The sequence below is a fragment of the Bubalus bubalis genome, chromosome 24 (assembly GCF_019923935.1).
Source record: "Bubalus bubalis isolate 160015118507 breed Murrah chromosome 24, NDDB_SH_1, whole genome shotgun sequence".
Taxonomy (NCBI): domain Eukaryota; kingdom Metazoa; phylum Chordata; class Mammalia; order Artiodactyla; family Bovidae; genus Bubalus; species Bubalus bubalis.
In genome coordinates, this window is record NC_059180.1 from 23,380,267 (window position 1) to 23,404,150 (window position 23,884).

Genomic DNA, 23,884 nt, shown 5'->3' on the forward strand with positions numbered 1-23,884 from the left:
AATGAAAAAAAAAATGTGTCCTTTCTTTTTTACTTTAAAACTGAAGGAACTTTTTAGTCAACCCAATACTATAAATTTATATAGTATATAAATAAAGATGTTGCTTGAAGTTTAGAGATGGGCAGAGAGGGTAGTTGAACCTAAAATTGTTGAGATCGAGTGGTCTTGATGACATCCTCAGACCCTTCTGAGGAATCCGTGAAAACGGGAGGATGCCGATGACTCTGCAAGTGTGTTTCCATGTCTGTGTCCCCACAGCTCGTGATGTGGTAACCAAGTTATCTGAGGACAACGTCTGTGATCTGAACGATTTCCAGTGGATCTCCCAACTGCGCTATTACTGGGATTCCAAGGATGTACAGGTGCAGATGATTACCACAGAGGCCTTATACGGCTATGAGTACCTGGGAAACTCCCCCCGGCTGGTGATTACACCCCTCACTGACCGCTGCTACAGGTAAACTCTGGGCCTCCTCAAACCTGAAGGGTGAATAGAGAATTCCAAAAGGAAAATCTGAGAAAGAAGTTTTGAGCAGCTTGAGTTTGTTGCCTTTACCTTCTGTATTCTAGATCCTCAGATTTTAGAATTTTTACCTTAGTCAGTGTGGTCTCACAGATGGGCATTTTAGGCCCTAGGAATAAATGAGAACCCAGTAGAAGTCCTAATGCCAAGTACTGTGTTCAAACCAACAATTAGAACGTTAATGCCTATCCTTGAAAATGGCACAGTGCTTAAGAAAGAAAGCTCTCCAATGGCAGGAATCAAGAAGGGGCCAGGAGATCCCATGGCCAAGAGATAGAACAGGGGCCAGGTAAAGGACCTGGGCAAGGAATCTCTGAGGTCTGCCGTCCAGTCTGATGAAGAGATTGGGCCATTCTGTGCTCAGCAAATTGCTTTGCCACTTTCCTTGGAATTCATAACTTTAAAAACGTGGACTTTGTGAACTTGTCAATTTTGTGATGTTTAGATTTTTCTTTGATTTTATATATTGAGTGCAACTTTTAAATTATAAAGGTAGTACTTGAGTATTTTTTTTCTTTCAAAGTCCTCAATCACCTGTTTTCTGTGTTATGTGACTACTTCTGTCATTTATCTGATCTACTCACTATTCAGCAACCGTTCCTTGAACTTTGCTGTGCATCATGTGTGACCTCCAGGAACCCTCAACCTAATGGGGTAGGAGAGACACACTCAGGTGATTATAAGAAAGTGTGTTAACTGAAACTATAGAGGCTCATACACAGGGCTGTGGAACCACAGTTGACATATCAGTCATTTCTAATATTTATCTTATGCCTCCCATATGGAACTGAACAATGGGTTCTGAACTCAAGAGTTCATAATCTAGTGGGAGAAATATATTTATTTTTCATCATTCCATTAGCATTGGTGATCTTTGGAATGCAGAGGGTGTTTCACTTTCATTTGATTCATTTAGTATCAGTTCAGTTCAGTCACTCAGTCATGTCCAACGCTCTGCGACCCCATGGACTGCAGCACTCCAGGCTTCCCTGTCCATCACCAACTCCCGGAGCTTACTCAAACTCGTGTCCATTGAGTCGGTGATGCCATCCAACCATGTCATCCTTTGTCGATCCCTTCTCCTTCTGCCTTCAATCTTTCCCAGCATCAGGGTCTTTTCAAATGAGTCAGTTCTTCGCATCAGGTGGCCAAAATATTGTAGTTTCAGCTTCAGCATCAGTCCTTCCAATGAATATTCAGAACTGATTTCCTTTAGGATGGTGTGGTTGGATCTCCTTGCTATTCAAGGGAATCTCAAGAGTCTTCTCCAGAACCACAGTTCAAAAGGATCAGTTCTTCTGTACTCAGCTTTCTTTATAGTCCAACTCTCACATCCATACATTACTACTGGAAAAACCATGGCTTTGACTAGATGGACCTTTGCTGACAAAGTAATGTCTCTGCTTTTTAATATGCTGTCTAGGTTGTCATTTAGTATGTATATATTCATTTATCCATTCAATCATTCATTCAAACAAATGCTTATAGGTACCACCCATACACCAGGCACCAAGTAAGTAAAACACTGAGTAAAATAGAAATTTTTGTGATGATGATGTATTGCCCATATAATCAGGGAAAATCATGTTTAATTATTTGAGTCAAAACAAAATAAACCAAAAGCCAGTTTATTTCTTGTGCCTTAGGACATGGCATTGAGTTCTTATTTTCTTCCCCTTAGGACACTGATGGGGGCTTTGAAGCTGAACCTTGGAGGAGCCCCAGAGGGTCCAGCTGGGACAGGCAAGACAGAAACCACCAAAGATCTGGCCAAAGCTTTGGCCAAGCAGGTAGGGAAATGCTGTTCATCCTCACACTCTTTTCCCATCCCTCTCTGGAGCTGTATCCAGGGAAGTTGGCACCAAGTTCAAGATGGCTTAGTGTACCAGGCAGAGTGGGGCCCCAGCTCCTCCAGTGGAATGAGAAGAGGAGAGCCCCACCTCTGTTTCAAGGTGCAGGGTGATTCAGATGGAAATAAACTCATCTTAAACGGAGCCCACATCCTCTCTCTCTCTAGTGTGTGGTCTTCAACTGCTCTGATGGTCTGGATTACAAAGCCATGGGGAAGTTCTTCAAAGGACTAGCCCAGGCTGGAGCATGGGCCTGCTTTGATGAGTTCAACAGAATTGAGGTAACCCTGCTACTAGGCTACTGAATAAAGGGTTTGGACATGCAGGGGCCTTTTTTCTGGGCTCTCAGTTCCTCAGTGACAGGGCTTATGTCTCCTCTATGGCCCCTTGCACAAAGTAAGTACTCTATGAACCAAACAAAAACAGCCCCAATGAGATAAAATGCTTAGGGTATACATAAGCATTCTCACCAAATTCATTCACTCACTTGCTCATCCAAAAATTTATTGAGCAACTACCCTATGTCAGATATTTTGTATGTGTTCATAATACAGAGATGAGCAAGAAACAGTTTTGCCCTCTAGACTGTTATAGTTCAGCCAAGGGAGATAAAAATTAAATGATACAAGTAGAATATGAGAGAAGTCTGTATCAGTGGCACAAAGGAGTCATCACAAATGAATGAGTGGTTAATTCTATTTGGGTAGGCAGTTGAGATTAGGGAATATAAGCATGCGATTTGAACCAATAAACACCATACATGCATACTATGGATGAAGTATTATGCTAGGTACAGGAACAAAGATAAAATACTGTGGAAACTACTTACAGACACACACACACACACACACACACACACACGCATGCATATACACACCAGTTTTCTGTTCTTTTCCCAAAACTCTAGATCATGCTCCTAACTTTGAATGTGAAGGTCTTATTCTCAGGTGATGGGGTTCTTTATTCGCTAGGTGAAGGATACTATGGCAGAGTAGGGTGGGTGGCCGTCAGAAGCAGGAGCTCAAATCAACCAGCCATTCTCACTCCAGGTAGAAGTACTGTCTGTGGTAGCTCAACAGATTCTCAGCATTCAACAAGCTATTATCCGGAAGCTAAAGACATTCATCTTTGAAGGCACCGAGCTCTCTCTAAACCCAACCTGTGCGGTCTTCATCACCATGAACCCTGGGTATGCTGGCAGGGCTGAGCTGCCAGATAACCTCAAGGTAAACATCAGAGTGGGAAATACTGGGTGTACTTTATGGTTTAGAAACCTTTGGAAGTATCCAGGCATCTCACAGAGAAGCCAAATAATAGACCATGTGACATTTTTCAACTATGAGAAGTGAAGATGTTACTTGGCTTCAGAACTCAATCATCTCCCCAACTCTAGCTCTCATGAGGTGGGAGGAAATATATACCATAATAACCAATGGCAAAGAGGAAACAATGAACACTGGAATAAGTGTCACTATTTCTGATGTCTACAAGGGTCAGACAGTTCATATAAATGAAAAAGCCAAAGAGGCCTGATAGGGACTCTGACAGATATCCCACCTAGAGGCAGCAGCCCCTACTTATCCCCAGCCTACTCTGGCCAAGCAGGAATTGTGGGACGTTCTCATTCTTCAGGAAAAAACAGAAATTTGGATTGTTACATAAAATCTTATTTTTAGATCCTGGCTTAATGCAAAAACTAAAATCATTGTAGGCAAAATAAAATCATTGTAGACCAAATAAAACAGATCGGCATATAAGACAGCATCAAAGTTCAACACAGAGAACGCTGGTAAACCAAGACTAGAGCACATGGAGCTAAGCTAGTTAGGCCCAAGTGGTGTCCACACCAAAGCAGAATGTTCCAACCAGCTAGAGAGATAACAAGAGAGCTAATATATCCTCGAGACCTACTGCTCAACTGGCCTGAGCTACAACCATGGCAATAAGCATTGGCCCTGCTGCTATGGCGAAAGGAAAGTGCCTCTGAAGTAGGAGAGAGAGAATGCCAGCCAGGCCATCTTCAAGAGGACAGGCACTAAATGACCTTAGCATGCTGCTCTCATAGATGAAAAAAACCCAAAGTGCAAAGTGACTGGGTCTCTACCTGTGGAGCATCTAGCCCCCCCAACTGCATGAAGAAAGAGAGACTTCAAGACCCACTTTTTATAGGTTTTCTTTCAAATTATTGTTCCATTCCCTCAAGTGAAAGAGAGACCTGGACAAAAATGTATATTCACAATAGCATATGATGCTCCATCTGCTAGAAATGCATTCTGATTAGTTCCTGGAATCTAATTCACATATACCACTCCTCCTCCTCCCTGGGAATAGAAAAGAAGCCAAGGAAATCCCTACAAGTGACCCCTCCTCTCTAGATCAACATAGACCAGTAGACACCAAAGTAGAATTTGAACCCACGTTTCTCATTTTATAGTGCACAATTGTTGTTAAGTCCCTCCTGCATCCCTCCCAGCTAACAACCATGCTGCTGCTGCTGCTAAGTTGCTTCAGTCGCGTCTGACTCTGTGTGACCCCATAGACGGCAGCCCACCAGGCTCCCCCATCCCTGGGATTCTCCAGGCAAGAACACTGGAGTGGGTTGCCATTTCCTTCTCCAATGCATGAAAGTGAAAAGTCAAAGGGAAGTCGCTCAGTTGTGTCTGACTCTTTGCTACCCCATGGACTGCAGCCTACCAGGCTCCTCCATCCATGGGATTTTCCAGGCAAGAGTACTGGAGTGGGGTGCCATTGCCTTCTCCAAACAACCATGCTAGATCTGCATAAACAACGTTCATGAGACAGTGTAGCCCAGTAGACAACACTCAGGGTTGGTGTCAGGAAGTCTGGATTCTAGTCTTGGCTCTACCTCTAACTGCATGACTTAGGCAAGTCTCTTCTCCTCTAAGATCAAAAATACAAAGTCCTTTAAGTCATGTCCAGCTCTTTGCGACTCTATGGGCTGTAGCCCACCAGGCTCCTCTGTCCATGGGATTCTCCATGCAAGAATACTAGAATGGGTTGCCATGCCCTACTCCAGGGAATCTTCCCCACCCGGGGATCAAACCCACGTCTCTTATGTCTCTTGCATTGGCAGGCGGGTTCTTTACTGCTAGCACCACCTGGAAAGCCCCAATAATAACAATACCTGATGTTTATTGAGCCCTTACTATGTGCTATACACCTTTTTAATCACTTCAGATCAGATCATATCAGATCAGTCACTCAGTTGTGTCTGACTCTTTGCGACCCCATGAATCACAGCACGCCAGGCCTCCCTGTCCATCACCAACTCCCGGAGTTCACTCAGACTCACGTCCATTGAGTCAGTGATGCCATCCAGCCATCTCATCCTCTGTTGTCCCCTTCTCCTCCTGCCCCCAATCCCTCCCAGCATCAGTCTTTTCCAGTGAGTCAACTCTTCGCATGAGGTGGCCAAAGTACTGGAGTTTCAGCTTTAGCATCATTCCTTCCAAAGAAATCCCAGGGCTGATCTCCTTCAGAATGGACTGGTTGGATCTCCTTGCAGTCCAAGAGACTCTCAAGAGTCTTCTCCAACACCACAGTTCAAAAGCAGCAATTCTTCGGCGCTCAGCCTTCTTCACAGTCCAACTCTCACATCCATACATGACCACAGGAAAAACCATAGCCTTGACTAGACGAACCTTTGTTGGCAAAGTAATGTCTCTGCTTTTGAAGATGCTATCTAGGTTGGTCATAACTTTCCTTCCAAGGAGTAAGCGTCTTTTAATTTCATGGCTGCAGTCACCATCTGCAGTGATTTTGGAGCCCAGAAAAATAAAGTCTGACACTGTTTCCACTGTTTCCCCATCTATTTCCCATGAAGTGATGGGACCGGATGCCATGATCTTAGTTTTCTGAATGTTGAGCTTTAAGCCAACTTTTTCACTCTCCACTTTCACTTTCATCAAGAGGCTTTTGAGTTCCTCTTCACTTTCTGCCATAAGGGTGGTGTCATCTGCATATCTGAGGTTATTGATATTTCTCCCAGCAATCTTGATTCCAGCTTGTGTTTCTTCCAGTCCAGCGTTTCTCATGATGTACTCTGCATAGACGTTAAATAAGCAGGGTGACAATATACAGCCTTGACGAACTCCTTTTCCTATTTGGAACCAGTCTGTTGTTCCATGTCCAGTTCTAAGTGTTGCTTCCTGACCTGCATACAAATTTCTCAAGAGGCAGATCAGGTGGTCTGGTATTCCCATCTCTTGAAGAATTTTCCACAGTTTATTGTGATCCACACAGTCAAAGGCTTTGGCATAGTCAATAAAGCAGAAATAGATGTTTTTCTGGAACTCTCTTCCTTTTTCGATGATCCAGCAGATGTTGGCAATTTGATCTCTGGTTCCTCTGCCTTTTCTAAAACCAGCTTGGACATCAGGAATTTCATGGTTCACATATTGCTGAAGCCTGGCTTGGAGAATTTTGAGCATTACTTTACTAGCGTGTGAGATGAGTGCAATTGTGTGGTAGTTTGAGCATTCTTTGGCATTGCCTTTCTTTGGGATTGGAATGAAAACTGACCTTTTACAGTCCTGTGGCCACTGCTGAGTTTTCCAAATGTGCTGGCATATTGAGTGCAGCACTTTCACAGCATCATCTTTCAGGATTTGGAATAGCTCAACTGGAATTCCATCACCTCCACTAGCTTTGTTCGTAGTGATGCTTTCTAAGACCCATGTGACTTCACATTCCAGGATGTCTGGCTCTAGGTCAGTGATCACACCATTGTGATTATCTGGGTCGTGAAGATCTTTTTTGTACAGTTCTTCTGTGTATTCTTGCCATCTTTTCTTAATATCTTCTGCTTCTGTTAGGTCCATACCATTTCTGTCCTTTATCGAGCTCATCTTTGCATGAAATGTTCCTTTGGTATCTCTGATTTTCTTGAAGAGATCCCTAGTCTTTCCCATTCTGTTGTTTTCCTCTATTTCTTTGCATTGATTGCTGAAGAAGGCTCTTATCTCTTCTTGCTACTCTTTGGAACTCTGCATTCAGATGCTTATATCTTTCCTTTTCTCCTTTGCTTTTCACTTCTCTTCTTTTCACAGCTATTTGTAAGGTATTTGCCCTCATGATAACTATGAAGAGGGCATAGTTGTTAGACCATTTTGAGGTTAAAGACCTGAGGTCTAGCGGGGTTACCTAACTTATCCACAGTTGTTATGTAGCAGAACAAGGACTTGATTTTTTAAATCAAAATCTGTCTAACTTCAGGATTCTTCTGCTATATAATTATCCTGCATCCCTGAATGACTTCTGCTGTCTACATTGAACACCAGAAAGCTCCAATAGTTGACTGAAGCTATTGAAACTCCATTTGGCATAGGAGGATGAAGTGTTGCTAGGATACTGGCACCTAAAGCCTTTCACACAACCATTGAGGGACCCAATGTATTTGGACAAGGCTAGTGGGGAGGTTCGTGGAGCAGTGGATCCATCTGGTAAAGACAGTCTCTGTGCACTGATTTGTCCTCCAGCCTTCCTTTCCTTGACTGTCACTGGGTGGTCTGAATGATCATGTTACTTCTCTTTGCCTCTTTAGATGTGCCTTCCCCAGTTTTCACCTTACAAATTTAGGTTCTGAATGGCATTTCTTTTCCAGGCCTTGTTTCGGACAGTGGCCATGATGGTGCCAGATTATGCCCTCATTGGAGAAATCTCCCTCTACTCTATGGGATTTCTAGACTCCAGAAGGTACGTTATATTGGCTTTCCAGTGTGTTTTAAAGAAAGAGTGATGGAATGACTTTTTGTAGGGTGGATTCAAGGTAAATTGTCCATTGGAAAACAAAAAAAAGAGAAACTTGAGATATATGCTTTTACTCACAAGTTTATCTGAATGTACATAGCCCTGGTCTCTGTCTTGACCCCTTCTCTGACTAGGAAATGGCCAAGATTCCCAAGAAAGAGCCCTCCACTCCCTTTATATATATCTGGACTACTTCTAAGGAAGACTCACTCATTTCTTCTCTATCCCTCACTGTTAACACACACACACACACACACACACACACACACACATTCCTAAATGACTGAAAGACATGAAATTATTTCAAGGTTGAGTTGTTTTTGATCAAGATTGAAGAAGAAAAATTAATATAATTTAGAATTAACTTTGTTAGCAATATAATATTTATTTACTCCAATCAACTTAATTATCTCTCAAGTATTACCCAGTTTTCTGAGACACAGACATACACAAGCATCAGTCTCTTTTTCACATATAACCAGAATTGTGAATATTCACTGTAAAATGGCTTTTATTGATCTATTTCAAATTTTACATTTGCCTTTTCACATTGCTTGGCCATAATCAATTGATTTTTTTGTTACCACAGATATCTCCACAAGGCCCAAAGTGTCTTTGTGGTCTGGAAGTCATTGCTCTTAATGCACAGGGCTATAGATGTTCTCAACAGAATGTGTCATCCTTACTAGGCTAAGAGGCTGCCTCAGTCATAAGAGGTTTAGTTTATTGTTTTCTATAGGAGACTTGGCTTACATTGATTTGCCTGTTCAATTCATTTATTCAATTGGCAAGCCTTCATTGAGCCATCTACCTTATGTCCTGCCCAGTCCTAGGTGCTGGTGAGCAACACAGTCTTTGCTTTTAGTGTAAAGCAGTCTTGTTAGACAGGAGTCCTGCAAGGAAAACATGCATCAGCACATTAGTTAGGGTAAACCTGACCTCCAAATTCCAATGGCTTAGCATAGTAAAAGTTTTATTTTTCACTCCCTGAAAATCCAAAATGGGTGTCTGTGATCAGGGGAGTTCTTCCCCAAGGAACCCAGGTAACTTATATCTCACAGCTATAACACATGAGCATGGAGGAGCTTATGGAGGCAGTTTTTATGGACCAGCCCTTAAAGTGGCATACTTCCACTTCATTCATATGCCACTGGCTAGGAGTCAGCGATGTGGCCACCCCTGTGGGGAAGGCTGGGAAATGTGGTCCCCTGTGTGCTCAGGAAGAATCAGATATGGTAGTGCACATGAGCATACATGTGTTATGTGCTGAGTATACTAATTTTTGAGTTGGTTTTCTTAAATTAAAAGATGGATATTGAAAAAAATTGTAATGTTACAGAAGTGCAAAATTGAGTGTCCTCTGGTGGCTTAGACAGTAAAGCATCTGCCTACCGTGCGGGAGACCTGGGTTTGATCCCTGGGTCAGGAAGATCCTCTGGAGAAGGAAATGTCAACCCACTCCAGTACTCACCCAGTCCAGTACTCTTGCCTGGAAAATCCCATGGACAGAGGAACGTAGTAGGCTACAGTCCATGGGGTCGCAGAGTCGGACATGACCGAGCAACTTCACTTCACTTCACTTCACTTCACTTCATTGTATCTCTTAGTAGCCCCACTCTATAGGCACTAACATTGTTAATCATTCGATGTAATCTTCCCAAATGTGTCTATGTGTGGCATACACATACACTCATATATACACATAAGATTATAAACACGTGCAATTTCTTATACAGTACATATTATACTTATGTATGTGCTCGCTATTTTTCATCCTACCTTTGAAAGAGAGTTATAGTGCTTCCTTAGGTCATTATGGTAACTCTATGAAGAAACCTTCAAATGATATGATTTTTCCATCACATTCATGGGCAAGCCTGGCTCCTGAAGGGTCAGGGCACAACATGTTGGGAATGTCTGCTGAGCAAGACATGGGCCTTACTGGAGGGTCTGCGGACATGTCTTTGCCCTCCCAGTCTTGCTCAGAAGATTGTTGCAACCTACCGCCTGTGTTCAGAGCAACTCTCCTCCCAGCATCACTATGACTATGGCATGCGTGCTGTCAAGTCTGTGCTCACTGCTGCTGGCAACCTGAAACTCAAGTATCCAGAGGAGAATGAGAGTGTCCTGCTGCTCCGGGCCTTGCTTGATGTCAACCTGGCCAAGTTCTTGGCTCAAGATGTCCCTCTGTTTCAGGTATGCAATGGTTTGAGACCTTGGCTAAGCACTGAGATTCTACTTCCCAAGATGAAAAAAAATTTTGGCACCTCTTCCACTCCTTACACCCTTTCCATTCTCTAGCCAGCATCCCTATTGCCAGATACCCTCCCCCAAATATTAAGTAATAATGGTAATAGCAGTATCCCTAATTCTTGATTTTTAATAAAAATAGTTTCACTAATAGGATAATATTTGCTGTTGAGTGTGAGTAGTTAGTTGTTTATATCAAATATAATTGTTTTGTAACTATTTTAACACCTATCTTCCTTACTAAGCTGTAAGCTCTTAAAGACAGAAAGCATGGCCATTTTGTTCATTCCTAGTGTAATGACTGAAATAGCACAGACATTAGCTATTTGCTGACTTTTTAAATTATTGGGAAGAAACATCATGTTTAACAAATATTGTTGGAATTTGTAATTGTGGATAAGGTACATGATTTTGGTATAGGATAATTGAGGTTTGGAATTTTCCAAGGATTCCTGCTATTTGTAGATTCCATTAAAAAAAATGTTGAGGTTATATACCTGATAATTCATACTTTTCGCATCTTGAATTTTTGTTAACAGGGAATTATATCAGACTTGTTTCCTGGAGTTATTCTTCCACAGCCAGACTATGCAGTTTTTATGGAAGTACTAAATGCGAACATCAAAAAGATGAAACTTCAGCCAGTACCTTGGTTTATTGGAAAAATTATCCAGGTTGGTTCCATGTACCTATGTGGAAATGTACCTGTTTATTATTTGCTGAGGTCAGATATCACAAAGAACTATGGTAGATTGAAACTGAACTGATGGCAATTGGAAATTAGAGCTGAAGGTAGAGATGAAGACACTTAACAATCCATTGTGCCTTCAATTTTCATTTCTAGGAATTGGCGTTTAAAATCCAATATTTTTCCTATCACCATCTTCCCTGGGGTTTCTTTCTTTCTTTTTTTTTTAATTTAGGGATGAAATAGAACCTTTCGGGGCATTGTGCTTTGAATTAGTCAAGACTTTTTTGGTTCTCAGTGATAGAATGTGAACGTGGAAGTCGCTCAGTTGTGTCTGACTCTTCGCAACCCTGTGGACTATATAGTTCATGGAATTCTTCACGCCAGATACTGGAGTGGGTAGCCTTTCCCTTCTCCAGGGGATCTTCCAAACCCAGGGATCGAACCCAGGTCTCCCACATTGCAGGCAGATTCTTTACCAGCTGAGCCACAAGGGAAGCCCAAGAATACTGGAATGGGTAGCCTATCCCTTCTCCAGGGGAGCTTCCCGACCCAGGAATCAAACCAGGGTCTCCTGCATTGCAGGCAGATTCTTTACAAACTGAGCTATGACGGAAGCACCCTCCCAATGATAGAAATTCAGTTCAAACTGTCTTAGTCAATAAAACGGAATTTACTCACCTAACTTGAAAAGTCCAGAGATATGTTGGCCTCAGGCATAGGAGGATACAGATTTTATTTAGATAATGTCATCAGGAATCCATCTCTCTCCATTTCTGGATTCTGCTTCTCTCTGCATGAAAAACTCATTCTCAGGTAGGCCCCCAGTAACCTCAGACTTAAATTGTCTCATGTTCAAGTCCAGAAGGAAAAAGAACATCACTCTCAGAGTGTCCTCAGCAAAAAAGTCTCAGGATTAGCTTTGGATGGTGTTGATAAAGTCACATGACCATCCCTGAAGCAATTACAAAGATAAGAAGGAGACAGTAATAACCCCACCTCTGCCAGAAGTGGAGATGGAGTCAGAGCCACCCAAGTCAAGTCATGTGGACTGAAACATAAAGTGGTGGTTCCTCAGGGAAAATCAAGGTGCTGTTACTAATACATGAAAGAAGTGTCTCTACAGTTTCAATCTTGGAGAACCTTAGTGAAACTTCACCTAATTTCAGGTTTCCTTCCCTACGATCACTTTCTATGTAAAACTACCTTAAAGACATAAACTGAATAATGTAAGTCTCAAATGCACTTTTTCTGCAGAATCATAGGACAGAACTACAAGGGACCTTAAATGCCATCTGGTGTTTGGCCCCATAAGAACACTGGCATCCAGAGAGGGAACAGATTTGGATTCATATAGACCTAGTTTCAAATCTCACCCCCTTCCGTTTTTTGCTGTGAGATTTTAGACAAGTTAGTTCAACATTCTGAGCCCCAGTTTCCTCATCTATAAAATAAAGACAGTAAAACCTTTCCCACAGAGTAATATTGAGACAAGAAATATGTAAACTGCCAGATATGGTGACTGATTACTGTATCATTGTCAACCCCACCATCTCCACAGACATGCAAAGCATCATCATTTCACAAAATCATATTGTTATTGAGAATCAAAGATCAAGGTTAGGACCCTGGTCTCCAGATTCTGAATCAGAATAAAATTTCTAGGAATAAAAATTTTTCCCAGGGCTTCTTTGGTGGCTCAGTGGTAAGGAATCCACCTGCCAGTGCAGGAGACACAGATTCAATCCCTGATCCAGGAAGATCCCACATGCTGCAGAGCAGTTAAGCCCATGAACAACAACTATTGAGCCTGAGTTCTAGGAGCCAAAACTATTGAGCCCATGTGCCTCAACTACTGAAGCCCACAAGCTCTCGAACCTATGCTCCACAATAGCAAGAGTCATCGCAATGAGCAGCCCACACACCACAAATAGAGAGTAGCCCTTGCTTGATGCAACTAGAGAAAAGCCCATGAAGCAACAAAGACCCAGCACAGCCAAAAACAAATTAATTAATTTTTTAAAATTACTAAAAAAATTTCCTCTACTCTCTCATTAAGAATATTTTTCCCTACTATGTCATCAAGTCTGGTAGTTTTGACACAATTCATTTAACCCAATATTGAATCCCAATTATTCTTTGGGATTTTATAGATGCACTATATATCAGTTCAGTTCAGTGAGTTGAGTCGCTCAGTTGTGTCTGACTCTTTGCAACCCTATGGACTGCAGCACTCCAGGCTTCCCTGTCCATCACCAACTTCTGGAGCTCACTCAAGCTCATGTCCATCAAGTCAGTAATGCCATCCAACCATCTTATCCCTTGTGGTCCCCTTCTCCTCCTGCCTTCAATTTTCCCCACCATCAGGGTCTTTTCAAATGAGTCAGTTCTTTGCATCAGGTGGCCAAAGTATTGGAGTTTCAGCTTCAGCATCAGTCCTTCCAATGAATATTCAGGACTGATTTCTTTAAGATGGACTGGTTGGATCTCCTTGCAGTCCAAGGGACTCTCAAGAGTCTTCTTCAACACCACAGTTCAAAAGCATCAATTCTTCGGAGCTCAACTTTCTTTATAGTCCAACTCTCACATCCATACATGACTACTGGAAAAATCATAGCTTTGACTAGACAGACCTTTGTTGACAGAGTAATATTAAAAACTGCTTTTTAATATGCTGTCTAGGTTGGTCATAACTTTCCTTCCAAGGAGTAAGCATCTTTTAATTTCATGGCTGCAATCACCATCTACAGTGATTTTGGAGCCCAAGAAAATAAAGTCTCTCACTGTCTCCATTGTTTCCCCATCTATTTGCCATGAAGTGATGGGACCAGATGTTAGTTTTCTGAATATTGAGTTTTAAGCCAACTTTCTCACTCTCCTCTTTCACTTTCATCAAGAGGCTCTTCAGTTCCTCTTAGATTTCTGCCATAAGGGTGATGTCATCTGCATATCTGAGGTTATTGATATTTCTCCCAGCAAATTGATTCCAACTTGTGCTTCATCGAGCCTGGCATTTTGCATGATATACTCTGCATATAAGTTAAATAAGAAGGTTGACAATATACAGCCTTGATGTACTCCTTTCCCGAATTGGAACAAGTTTGTTGTTCCATGTCCAGTTCTAACTGTTGATTCTTGACCTGCATGCAGATTTCTCAGGAGGCAGGTCAGGTTGTCTGGTATTACTATCTCTTTAAGAATTTTCCACAGTTTACTGTGATCCACATAGTCAAAGACTTTGGCGTAGTCAATAAGCAGAAGTAGATGTTTTACTGGAACTCTCTTGCTTTTTCGATGACCCAACAGATCTTGGCAATTTGATCTCTTGTTCCTTTGCCTTTTCTAAAACCAGCTTGAACATCTGGAATGTCATGGTTCACATACTGTTGAAGCTTGGCTTGGTGAATATTGAGCATTACTTTGCTAGCGTGTGAGATGAGTGCAATTGTGCAGTAGTTTGAGCATTCTTTGGCATTGCCTTTCTTTGGGATTGGAATGAAAACTGACCTTTTCCAGTCCTGTGGCCACTGCTGAGTTTTCCAAATTTGCTGGCATATTGAGTGCAGCATTTTCATAGCATCATCTTTTACGATTTGAAATAGCTCAACTGGAATTCCATCACCTTCACTAGCTTTATTCCTAGTGATGCTTCCTAAGGCCCACTAAACTTTGCATTCCAGGACGTCTGGCTCTAATGAGTGATCACACCATCGTGGTTATCTAGATCATGAAGATCTTTTTTGTACAGTTCTTCCATGTATTCTTTCCACCTCTTCTTAATATCTTCTGCTTCTGTTAGGTCCCTACCATTTCTGTCCTTTATCAAGCCCATCTTTGCATGAAATGTTCCCTTGGTATCTGTAATTTTCTTGAAGAGATCTCTAGTCTTTCCCATTCTGTTGTTTTCCTCTATTTCTTTGCATTGATCACTGAGGAAGGCTTTCTTATCTGTCCTTGCTATTCTTTGGAACTCTTCATTCAAAGGGGAATATCTTTCCTTTTCTCCTTTGCTTTTCACTTCTCTTCTTTTCACAGCTATTTGTATGACCTCTTCAGACATCCATTTTGCTTTTTTGCATTTCTTTTCCATGGGGATGGTCTTGATCCCTATCTTCTATACAATGTCATGAACCTCCATCCATAGTTTATCAGGTACTCTGTCTATCGGATCTAGTCCCTTAAAACTATTTTTCACTTCCACTGTATAATCATAAGGGATTTGATTTAGGTCATACCTGAATGGTCTAGTGGTTTTCCCTACTTCCTTAACTTTAAGTCTGAATTTGGCAATAAGGAATTTATGATCTGAGCCACAGTCAGCTCCTGGTCTTGTTTTTGCTGACTGTATAGAGCTTCTCCATATTTGGCTGCAAAGAATATAATCAATCTGATTTCAGTGTTGACCATCTGGTGATGTCCATGTGTAGAGTCTTCTCTTGTGTTGTTGGAAGAGGGTGTTTGCTATGACCAGTGCATTCTCTTGGCAGAACTCTATTAGCCTTTGCCCTGCTTCATTCTGTACTCCAAGGCCAAATATGTCTGTTACTCCAGGTGTTTCTTGACATCCAACTTTTGCATTCCAGTCCCCTCTAATGAAAAGGACATCTTTTTGGGGTGTTAGTTCTAAAAGGCCTTGTAGGTCTTCATAGAACCATTCAGCTTCAGTTTCTTCAGCGTTACTGGTTGGGGCATAGGCTTGGATCACCATGATATTGAATGGTTTGCCTTGGAAACGAACAGAGATCATTCGTTGTTTTTGAGATTGCATCCAAGTACTGCATTTCGGACTCTTTTGTTAACCATGATGGCTACTCCATTTCTTCTAAGGGATTCCTGCCCACATTAGTAGATATAATGGTCATCTGAGTTAAATTCACCCATTCCAGACCATTTTAGTTTGCTGATTCCTAGAATGTTGACATTCACTCTTGCCATCTCCTGTTTGTGCACTTCCAATTTGCCTTGATTCATGGACGTAACATTCCAGGTTCCTATGCAATATTGCTCTTTATAGCATTGGACCTTGCTTCTATCACCAGTCACATCCACAACTGGGTATTATTTTTGCTTTGGCTCCTTCCCTTCATTCTTTCTGGAGTTATTTCTCCACCGATCTCCTGTAGCATATTGGGTACCTACCGACCTGGGGAGTTCCTCTTTCAGTATCCTATCATTTTGCCTTTTCATACTGTTCATGGGGTTCTCAGGACAAGAATACTGAAGTGGTTTGCCATTCCCTTCTCTTATTGGACCACATTCTGTCAGACCTCTCCACCATGACCCTCCCGTCTTGGGTGGCCCCACACGGCATGGCTTAGTTTCATTGAGTTAGACAAGGCTGTGGTCCATGTGATCAGATTGGCTAGTTTTCTGTGATTATGGTTTCAGTGTGTCTGCCCTCTGATGCCCTCTCGCAACACCTACCATCTCACTTGGGTTTTTCTTACCTTGGACTTACTTTATCACTTATCTGTACATTCATAATCCACTTATCTTACTTTTTATGTATTTCAAAGTAATTTGCAGGCCTACAGGTAAATTTTTATATAGTTTAACTATTTTAGTACCAATATTCAAAAACAAAATAAATGAGGAGATCCCTGGTGATCCAGTAGTTAAAAATTCACCTTCCAATACAGGGGACTCAGGTTGAATCCCTGGGTGGGAAGCTAAAATCCTACATGCAGGGCAACTAAGCCTGTGCTTCGTAATGCATGCTGCAATGAAGACCCAGCACAGCCAAAAATATATGTATGGAGTTACCATCTTTTTTGTCATAGTGATAACTTAATAATTCATTTTGGGCTTTGCTGATATCTCAGTTGGTAAAGAATCCACCTGCAATGCAGGAGACCCTGGTTCAATTCCTGGGTCGATAAGATCCCCTGGAGAAGGGTTAGGCTACCCACTCCCGTATTTTTGGCCATCCCGTGTGACTCAGCTGGTAAAGAATCTGCCTGCAATGTGGGAGACCTAGGTTTGATCCCTGGGTTGGGAAGATCCCCTGGAGAAGGGAAAAGCTACTCACTCCAGTATTCTGGCCTGGAGAATTCCACAGAAATTCCCCCTGTATAGTCCATGGGGTTGCAAAGAGTAGGACATGACTGAGAGGCTTTCACTTTCAGTAATCTATTTAAAGGTGTGTGAGGAGGAAGGTGAGAGACAATTGAAGCGTAAGTGCCTTTCTTCTTTCTAATGCACAGTCAACTCACTTATCTTTATTCTGTCTGAAATGTCTTTCCTACTTGAATGTAAACTTTACTTGATGGTTGGGGATTTTTGTTTTGTTTTGTTTTATCCCCTGTGTCGATAGCATCTAGAACAGTGTCTGGCACATAGTAGGTGTTTAACAAATATTTGCTGACTCACTTTTATCAGTACCTGTACCACCCCTATTGTCTTCATTTAGACCCTCTGTATAACTCACTTCCAAGGTGAAAAATGTGTGTTAGTTGCTCAGTCATGTCTGATTCTTTGCAACTCCATGGATTGTAGCCCCACAGGCTCCTCTGTCCATGCGATTTTCCAGACAAGAATACTGGAGTGGATTGCCATTTCCTCCTCCAGGGAAGGTGAAAAATAATGAGAACATAATCTTTAAAATAAAAAGCTTCATGTACTCCCTTTTTCTGAGAGATTCACAGTTTAGAAGGGAAGAGAAAACATGTCGCATTAATATAAATGACCAAAGCATTTCCATTTCAGCTATCATAGACTACTCATCACAGACAGACAAAACAATAAGAAAAGTCAAAAAATGAGCTTCCACTTCGCTATTGATTCTCAAGGGTAAGGGCTAAATTACATGGAAGGTCATTTGTATTTTACAGCATCTCTCCTGTCTCATAAAATACATTTTAATCTATTGAGAATTCAAATTAAGTCAGAGTAGCATTTAGGCCTTAAGAAAGGAAATTTCCAATAGAAATACAGTTTGCTAAAATGACCACTGTTTCCTTTTCCTCTTTAAAAGCAAGTAGAAATGGTGTAATGGAAAGATTGGCAGCATTGAAATCAGAGGCCCTGTGGTCAAATCCTGGTTTCACCACTGATGAGCTTGGGCAAGTCAGTTAACCTCTCTTGGGCTCAGCGTTCCCACCATTTGAAAGTAGTTAATGATGCCTGGTGGCTCAGTTGGTAAAGAATCCACCTGAGGTGCAGGAGACCTGGGTTCAATCGCTGGGTTGGGAAGACACCCTGGAGGAGGGCATGGCAACCCACTCCAGTATTCTTGCCTGGGGAATCCTCATGGACAGAGGAGCCTGGTGGGCTGCAGTCCATGGGGTGACAAAGAGTCAGACATGACTGAGCGACTAAGCACAGCACACACAGCACAAGACATGCCTGAGTGGATTAAATGAAATGACTTAGGTGAATCACTTCATGTTTAGCACATGGAGAGGTACAGAGTAAATAGTATTTCTCATCCCTTAAAAAATCTGAAATGCACACATATATTATTATTCATCGAAAAGATATTTAAGCAATAGATGAAAAAAATGACTGTAGCCCTCATTCCTTGTTGACTTCTGACTAATTGCAATTCTGGGAGGTTTGGAATGATTAACTTCTTACATGGTGTTTCCTCCCAGATCTACGAGATGATGCTGGTAAGACATGGCTATATGATTGTTGGAGATCCCATGGGTGGCAAGACCTGTGCTTATAAAGTGTTGGCTGCGGCTCTGGGTGATTTATACGAAGGTAAAACTCACATCCCTGACTTCCAGGAAGAACAGGTGTCCCCACTTAGTTGACTGGTTCAAGAGAGATGATGCTAGGCTGTTAGCTTTGCCATCCCTGGATTGTGACATTAGAGCCAGAAATAGAACATGGCACACAGGGGTCTGCAGGCAGAAAATAAAGAGAGCGAGAGCTTCTAACAGGGGGTTTTATGTGCACCATTAGGCTGGAGGAATTTTCTCAAATGCTGAACTGTGGTTTCTCCAAAAGCTTCCCAGTGAGAGGGAAACTCCTGCCACTCACTTGCCTAAACAAAATTGTTCTAAAAACAGATCACTGCATGGTTTCTGTTTTCTTTCCATCCTTCTTTGCCTCTTTCTTTGTCTTCCCTGTCCCTTTTTTTCTGCCTCTCATTCTCCCTCCCTCCCATCCACTCTGCTTCCCTCCCTCCCTCCTCCTTTCCTTCCTTTCATTTAATGTAGAAGAAAGGCCTCAGACTTTTGAATCAGACACAGACCTTGGGCAAGTTACTAAACCTCTCTTTGCCTCTGTTTTCCCTGAGGAATCATTGTGATAATGGGATCATTGTGATAATTAAATTAGTTCATACAGGTAAATAACTTAGCACAGTGTCTACTCAATAAACAAAAGCTATGTCTTTTGCCAGAGAAAGTTTGGGGGTTTTCCTTTTATAAAACACAAAGCTGTGGTTTTGAAAAGCAGTGCCTCGCTCTGCCCGTGTTTACACAATCCCTTCCAGTGTGCTTTGCTTTAATATTTTTTGTAATAACAAGTTACTGTTGGATTTTTGAGATTTTTGTTTTCAGCACTGACTTGACATTAAAAACTAATTTGCGCATTTCCAACTTAAATAGTAATTTAGGTATTGAATATAGTCTAGGAAACTAAATGAAGAGAAAGGAGGCTACCCCATTGTCTTTGCCTCAGGATTCTGCAGGAACAATTCTTTATTTAGTTCATGGTTCATGCACTCCAGTTTTTCCTTACTTTGAAGGATCATGTAAAAGTGTGGTTACTTTCTGTTATTACATATGATGTACCATCCATCAGCCTGTGTATTCCAGTTCAGTCCTGGTGCTCTATTCTCAGGGAACACTTATTGAGCAATGAAATAAGAGGTTCCAGGCCTTAGCTAGCCCTTCAGATAGAGGAAAAGGAAAGTAACCATCTTTTACCTGTCAGTTGTTTCCTCATCTCAAGTCAAAGTCAAGGTTCTAGGGTAGCCATGAAAGCCAGATACATAAAGAGACCTGATTATATGGCATCTCTCTCCTTTACTGCCTGAGTTATTTTAGGCCCAGACAGACTTTATTTAGATCTGAATGGCTCATTTGACTTGTTTGAAATGAGCATCAGAAGACAATATGGTGAGAAACTAATAGCTGTAATAACCTAACAGTTTAAGGCATTGCCTATCCAGTTATCCCAATTTTTATACAGACTGAGTATAAATTTTATAAGGACTATCCTTGGATGGCATGCTGATAAATTTGTTTGACCTTTTAGATGGCATTGACTCTTGTCTAAAGTTTCACCAGAAACTTTGTGACTTGTGTTGAACCTTCTTGTCCAGCCAAACAGATGGAAGAGTTTGCTGTGGAGTATAAGATCATTAATCCCAAGGCTATCACCATGGGGCAGCTGTATGGGTGCTTTGATCAAGTGAGCCATGAATGGACAGATGGTGTCCTTGCCAATGCTTTCCGAGAGCAAGCATCTTCTTTGTCTGATGACCGCAAGTGGATTATATTTGATGGGCCAGTGGATGCTGTTTGGATTGAAAATATGAACACTGTTCTGGATGACAATAAAAAGGTACCTTTCTGATACCACTTTTACATGGATGGGGAATAAACTCTTTTACTGAAGTGTGATTGATCAGGATATATAATGTATACACTTATTTACACTGAGAATAAATGCCACATAAGAAAGTAACAGTTATCAATTCATGAATTATACTTTTGTTTTTACCTATAGTGGGTAAGTTGAGTGTGTTTTGAGATACTGTTGCATAATGGTTAAAAGCCTTGGTTCTGGCTTTAAATTGGACTACTAGCTTTACAACTGAGCAAGTTGGGCAAGTCACATAACTTCTCTGAACCAATTTCTTCATTTGTTAAAAAGGTAGTAATAAAATAGGGGTGTTGCTAATTAAGATAGTCCATACAAAGCACCTGATATATGGGATGTATTTTGGTTATCCATTGCTGTATAAATAAAGATGCAAACTATCTTAATACTTAGTGGCTTAACTTTGCTCGTGATACTGTAGATTATAAATTTTGAAAAGGCTCAAAAGGGCTAAGCTAATCCTCATGATGTCATCTGGGGTGGCTAGGGCTAGAGGAGCCACATCCATGGTAGCTTCTTCACTCAGTTTTTGGGAGCTCTTTCCTCCTTGACTTGTCTGTCTCTCTGTAACTCTCTGTCTCTGTCTCTCTCTCTCTCTCTCTGCCTCTCTTTCTCTCAAATAGCATCTTATCCTCCAGGCCTGTCCACGTGACTTGGGCTTATCATTTGGTGGTCTTGGAGTAGTGGCACTCCTTACCTGGTGGTTGATTTGCAAGAGGCAGGAAATTAAAATCTCTACTTGGAACTCAAACAGCATTACTTTCTCTGAATTTTGTTAAGTCGAAGAAGTCACAGAACCTTTCCAGATTCAAGGAAGTAGAGAAGTAGATGCCACCTCTTGATGGAGGTGGGTGAGATCACACTGCAAAAGTACACGTGGGTTAGCAGACATCACAGCAGTCTTTGGAAGATACGTTCTGCCTACTGCAGTAAGCGTAGTGGCAAAGAGCTTAGTCTCTGGAGCTGGACAGCCTGGGTTCAGATCCTATCTTACCACTCAGCAGTCATGTAACCTTAGGAAAGCTATACCTATACCTCAGTTGCATCATCTGTAAAATGAGGATAATAGTGTCTGTGTTATAATATTGTTAGCAAGATTAGATAAATTAATATTTACAAACTGCTTATAATAGTGCCTGTCATGTAGCAAGTGCTATATAAAGGTTAAAATAAAATAAAATCATATTTATCACCATTTCAAAGAAGAGGTTTTTTTTTTATTATATTCATTGTTTTTCTTCTGCTTATTTATTTATTTATTTTACTTTATAATATTGTATTGGTTTTGCCATACATTGACTTGAATCAGGGAAGATTTCATACACTGACTATACTTCCTTATCAAATCAAAATATATTTTCCAACTGCATTTACATTTTGCAAGACTGAGTCATGCTCAACAATGGAAAGCTTAATTATCCAAACTACACACATATACTAGTAATAGCATGTTCATAATTTTGATTATATAACATATAAATATAGAAGTGAGTTTTATTCCATGATATGGACTATGGTATGTAAACTAATTGTACGCATGTATTGGTTGGTCTTGAGATCAGAAGTATAAAGAGTCAGTGAAATTCCTGATGGCTCTTCTCAGCTCTGAATGAAATCAAGCTACTGTCACAGCTATGGGTCTATTTTACTTTTCTTGATATTCAGAGATGACACTGTTAGTGGTGTTAGTCCATAACAGCTGTGACCTTTCTGGGGTTGCAAGTAATGACCTGATTACAGACATGTTTGATGTGGGTCAGGTAATTTGCAAGAAGCTCTTTAGACACCAACTTAGGAGGAGAAACATGGAGCAATGGAATTTCTTCTTTTCCCCTGAGAGACCAAGGCCTCAAGCCATCTTAGGACTTAAACATCTCACTTTAACCCATGTTGGGAAATGAGCAGCAGTGCCACAGACTTAGTGTATATACTCAGAGGCTGTCCTGTATATTTGCACTGCTTTCTGTAGGGATATACCTGCTAAACACTAGGGCTTCTAATGATCTTTCCATTTCAAAAATGATATCGAGATATTCTTATCACTCTAACCCTGGACCAGTCCCTGAAGGATTCCAGAAGGAGTCTTTGTGGGAAACTTGAAAAAATAAAATAGGATGCCAGTGTGCAATTAAGTTCTGTGTTAAACACTGAGGAAGGAACCATGACACTAGCTGTAATCTGATAATTTCTAGATTCTTCATCTAAGGCTGCCATTCAGTGGTTCTTTGACTTCCCTATTTAACATTACATCTCACCAGACACAGCATTCTCCAAAGCATTTTCATCCTTGTATAGCCTATATATTTTGCTTATCATCTGTTCTTCCCAGCAGAATGCAGAGCTCAAGAGGACAGGAATTTTTTTGTCTGTTTTATTCTGCATAGCTAGCATCGTGCCTGGCACAGAGTAGGTGCTCAAGAAACGTTTGTTGAATGAATTCAAACCATCTCTGTCTCCACTGAGGCCTTTTATTTGCAGATAGAATTCAACCCATTTGCTGCCCTCTACCCCTCTGCTTTGTACTTTCAGCTGTGTTTAATGAGTGGAGAGATTATCCAGATGAGTCCTAAGATGAGTCTGATTTTCGAGCCGGCTGACCTGGAACAGGCCTCCCCAGCCACTGTGAGCAGGTGAGTCACCTGGCATGGGCCCCCTGAGGTAAGGTGAAGCCTCACTAAGCCTAAGCAGGAGGAAAAGCTCTAAAAATCCACAAATATGATTAAATTCTAGCAGATCACCTATATTACCTTTTATCAGACTTTGTCATAAAATCAGTCCTCAATCCACACTGCTGGTAGGAATACAAAATCAGGCAAACACTTTGGATAAGATGCTTTTGAACTGTGGTGTTGAAGAAGACTCTTGAGAGTCCCTTGAACTGCAAGGAGATCCAACTAGTCCATCCTAAAGGAAATCAGTCCTGAATATTCATTGGAAGGACTGATGATGAGGTTTAAACTCCAATACTTTGGCCACTTGATGTGAAGAACTGACTCATTTGAAAAAACCCTGATGCTGGGAAAGATTGAAGGTGGGAAGAGAAGGGGACGACAGAAGATGAGATGGTTGGATGGCATCACCAGTGCGATAGACAAGAGTTTGAGTAGGCTCGAGGAGTTGGTGATGGACAGGGAAGCCTGGCATGCTGCAGTCCATGGGGTCGCAGAGTCAGACACGACTGAGTGACTGAATTGAACTACTTCCTAAAGTTTAACCTTTATATGCCCTGCTGCTGCTGCTGTTGCT

At 41.4% G+C, this 23,884-nt stretch overlaps 1 protein-coding gene across 1 annotated transcript in view; it reads left to right on the forward strand.

Annotated features, from left to right (window-relative positions):
- DNAH3 (dynein axonemal heavy chain 3) overlaps nt 1–23,884 on the forward strand; it is a 242,044-nt gene that overhangs the window by 93,541 nt on the left and 124,619 nt on the right. Inside the window, exons 28-37 of the mRNA XM_025274559.3 lie at nt 259–457; nt 2,205–2,313; nt 2,541–2,654; nt 3,423–3,599; nt 7,997–8,088; nt 10,119–10,338; nt 10,932–11,066; nt 18,673–18,784; nt 20,358–20,599; nt 23,168–23,268. Of these exons, the coding sequence (XP_025130344.3) occupies nt 259–457; nt 2,205–2,313; nt 2,541–2,654; nt 3,423–3,599; nt 7,997–8,088; nt 10,119–10,338; nt 10,932–11,066; nt 18,673–18,784; nt 20,358–20,599; nt 23,168–23,268 (1,501 nt within the window). The remainder of the gene's footprint in view (nt 1–258; nt 458–2,204; nt 2,314–2,540; nt 2,655–3,422; nt 3,600–7,996; nt 8,089–10,118; nt 10,339–10,931; nt 11,067–18,672; nt 18,785–20,357; nt 20,600–23,167; nt 23,269–23,884) is intronic.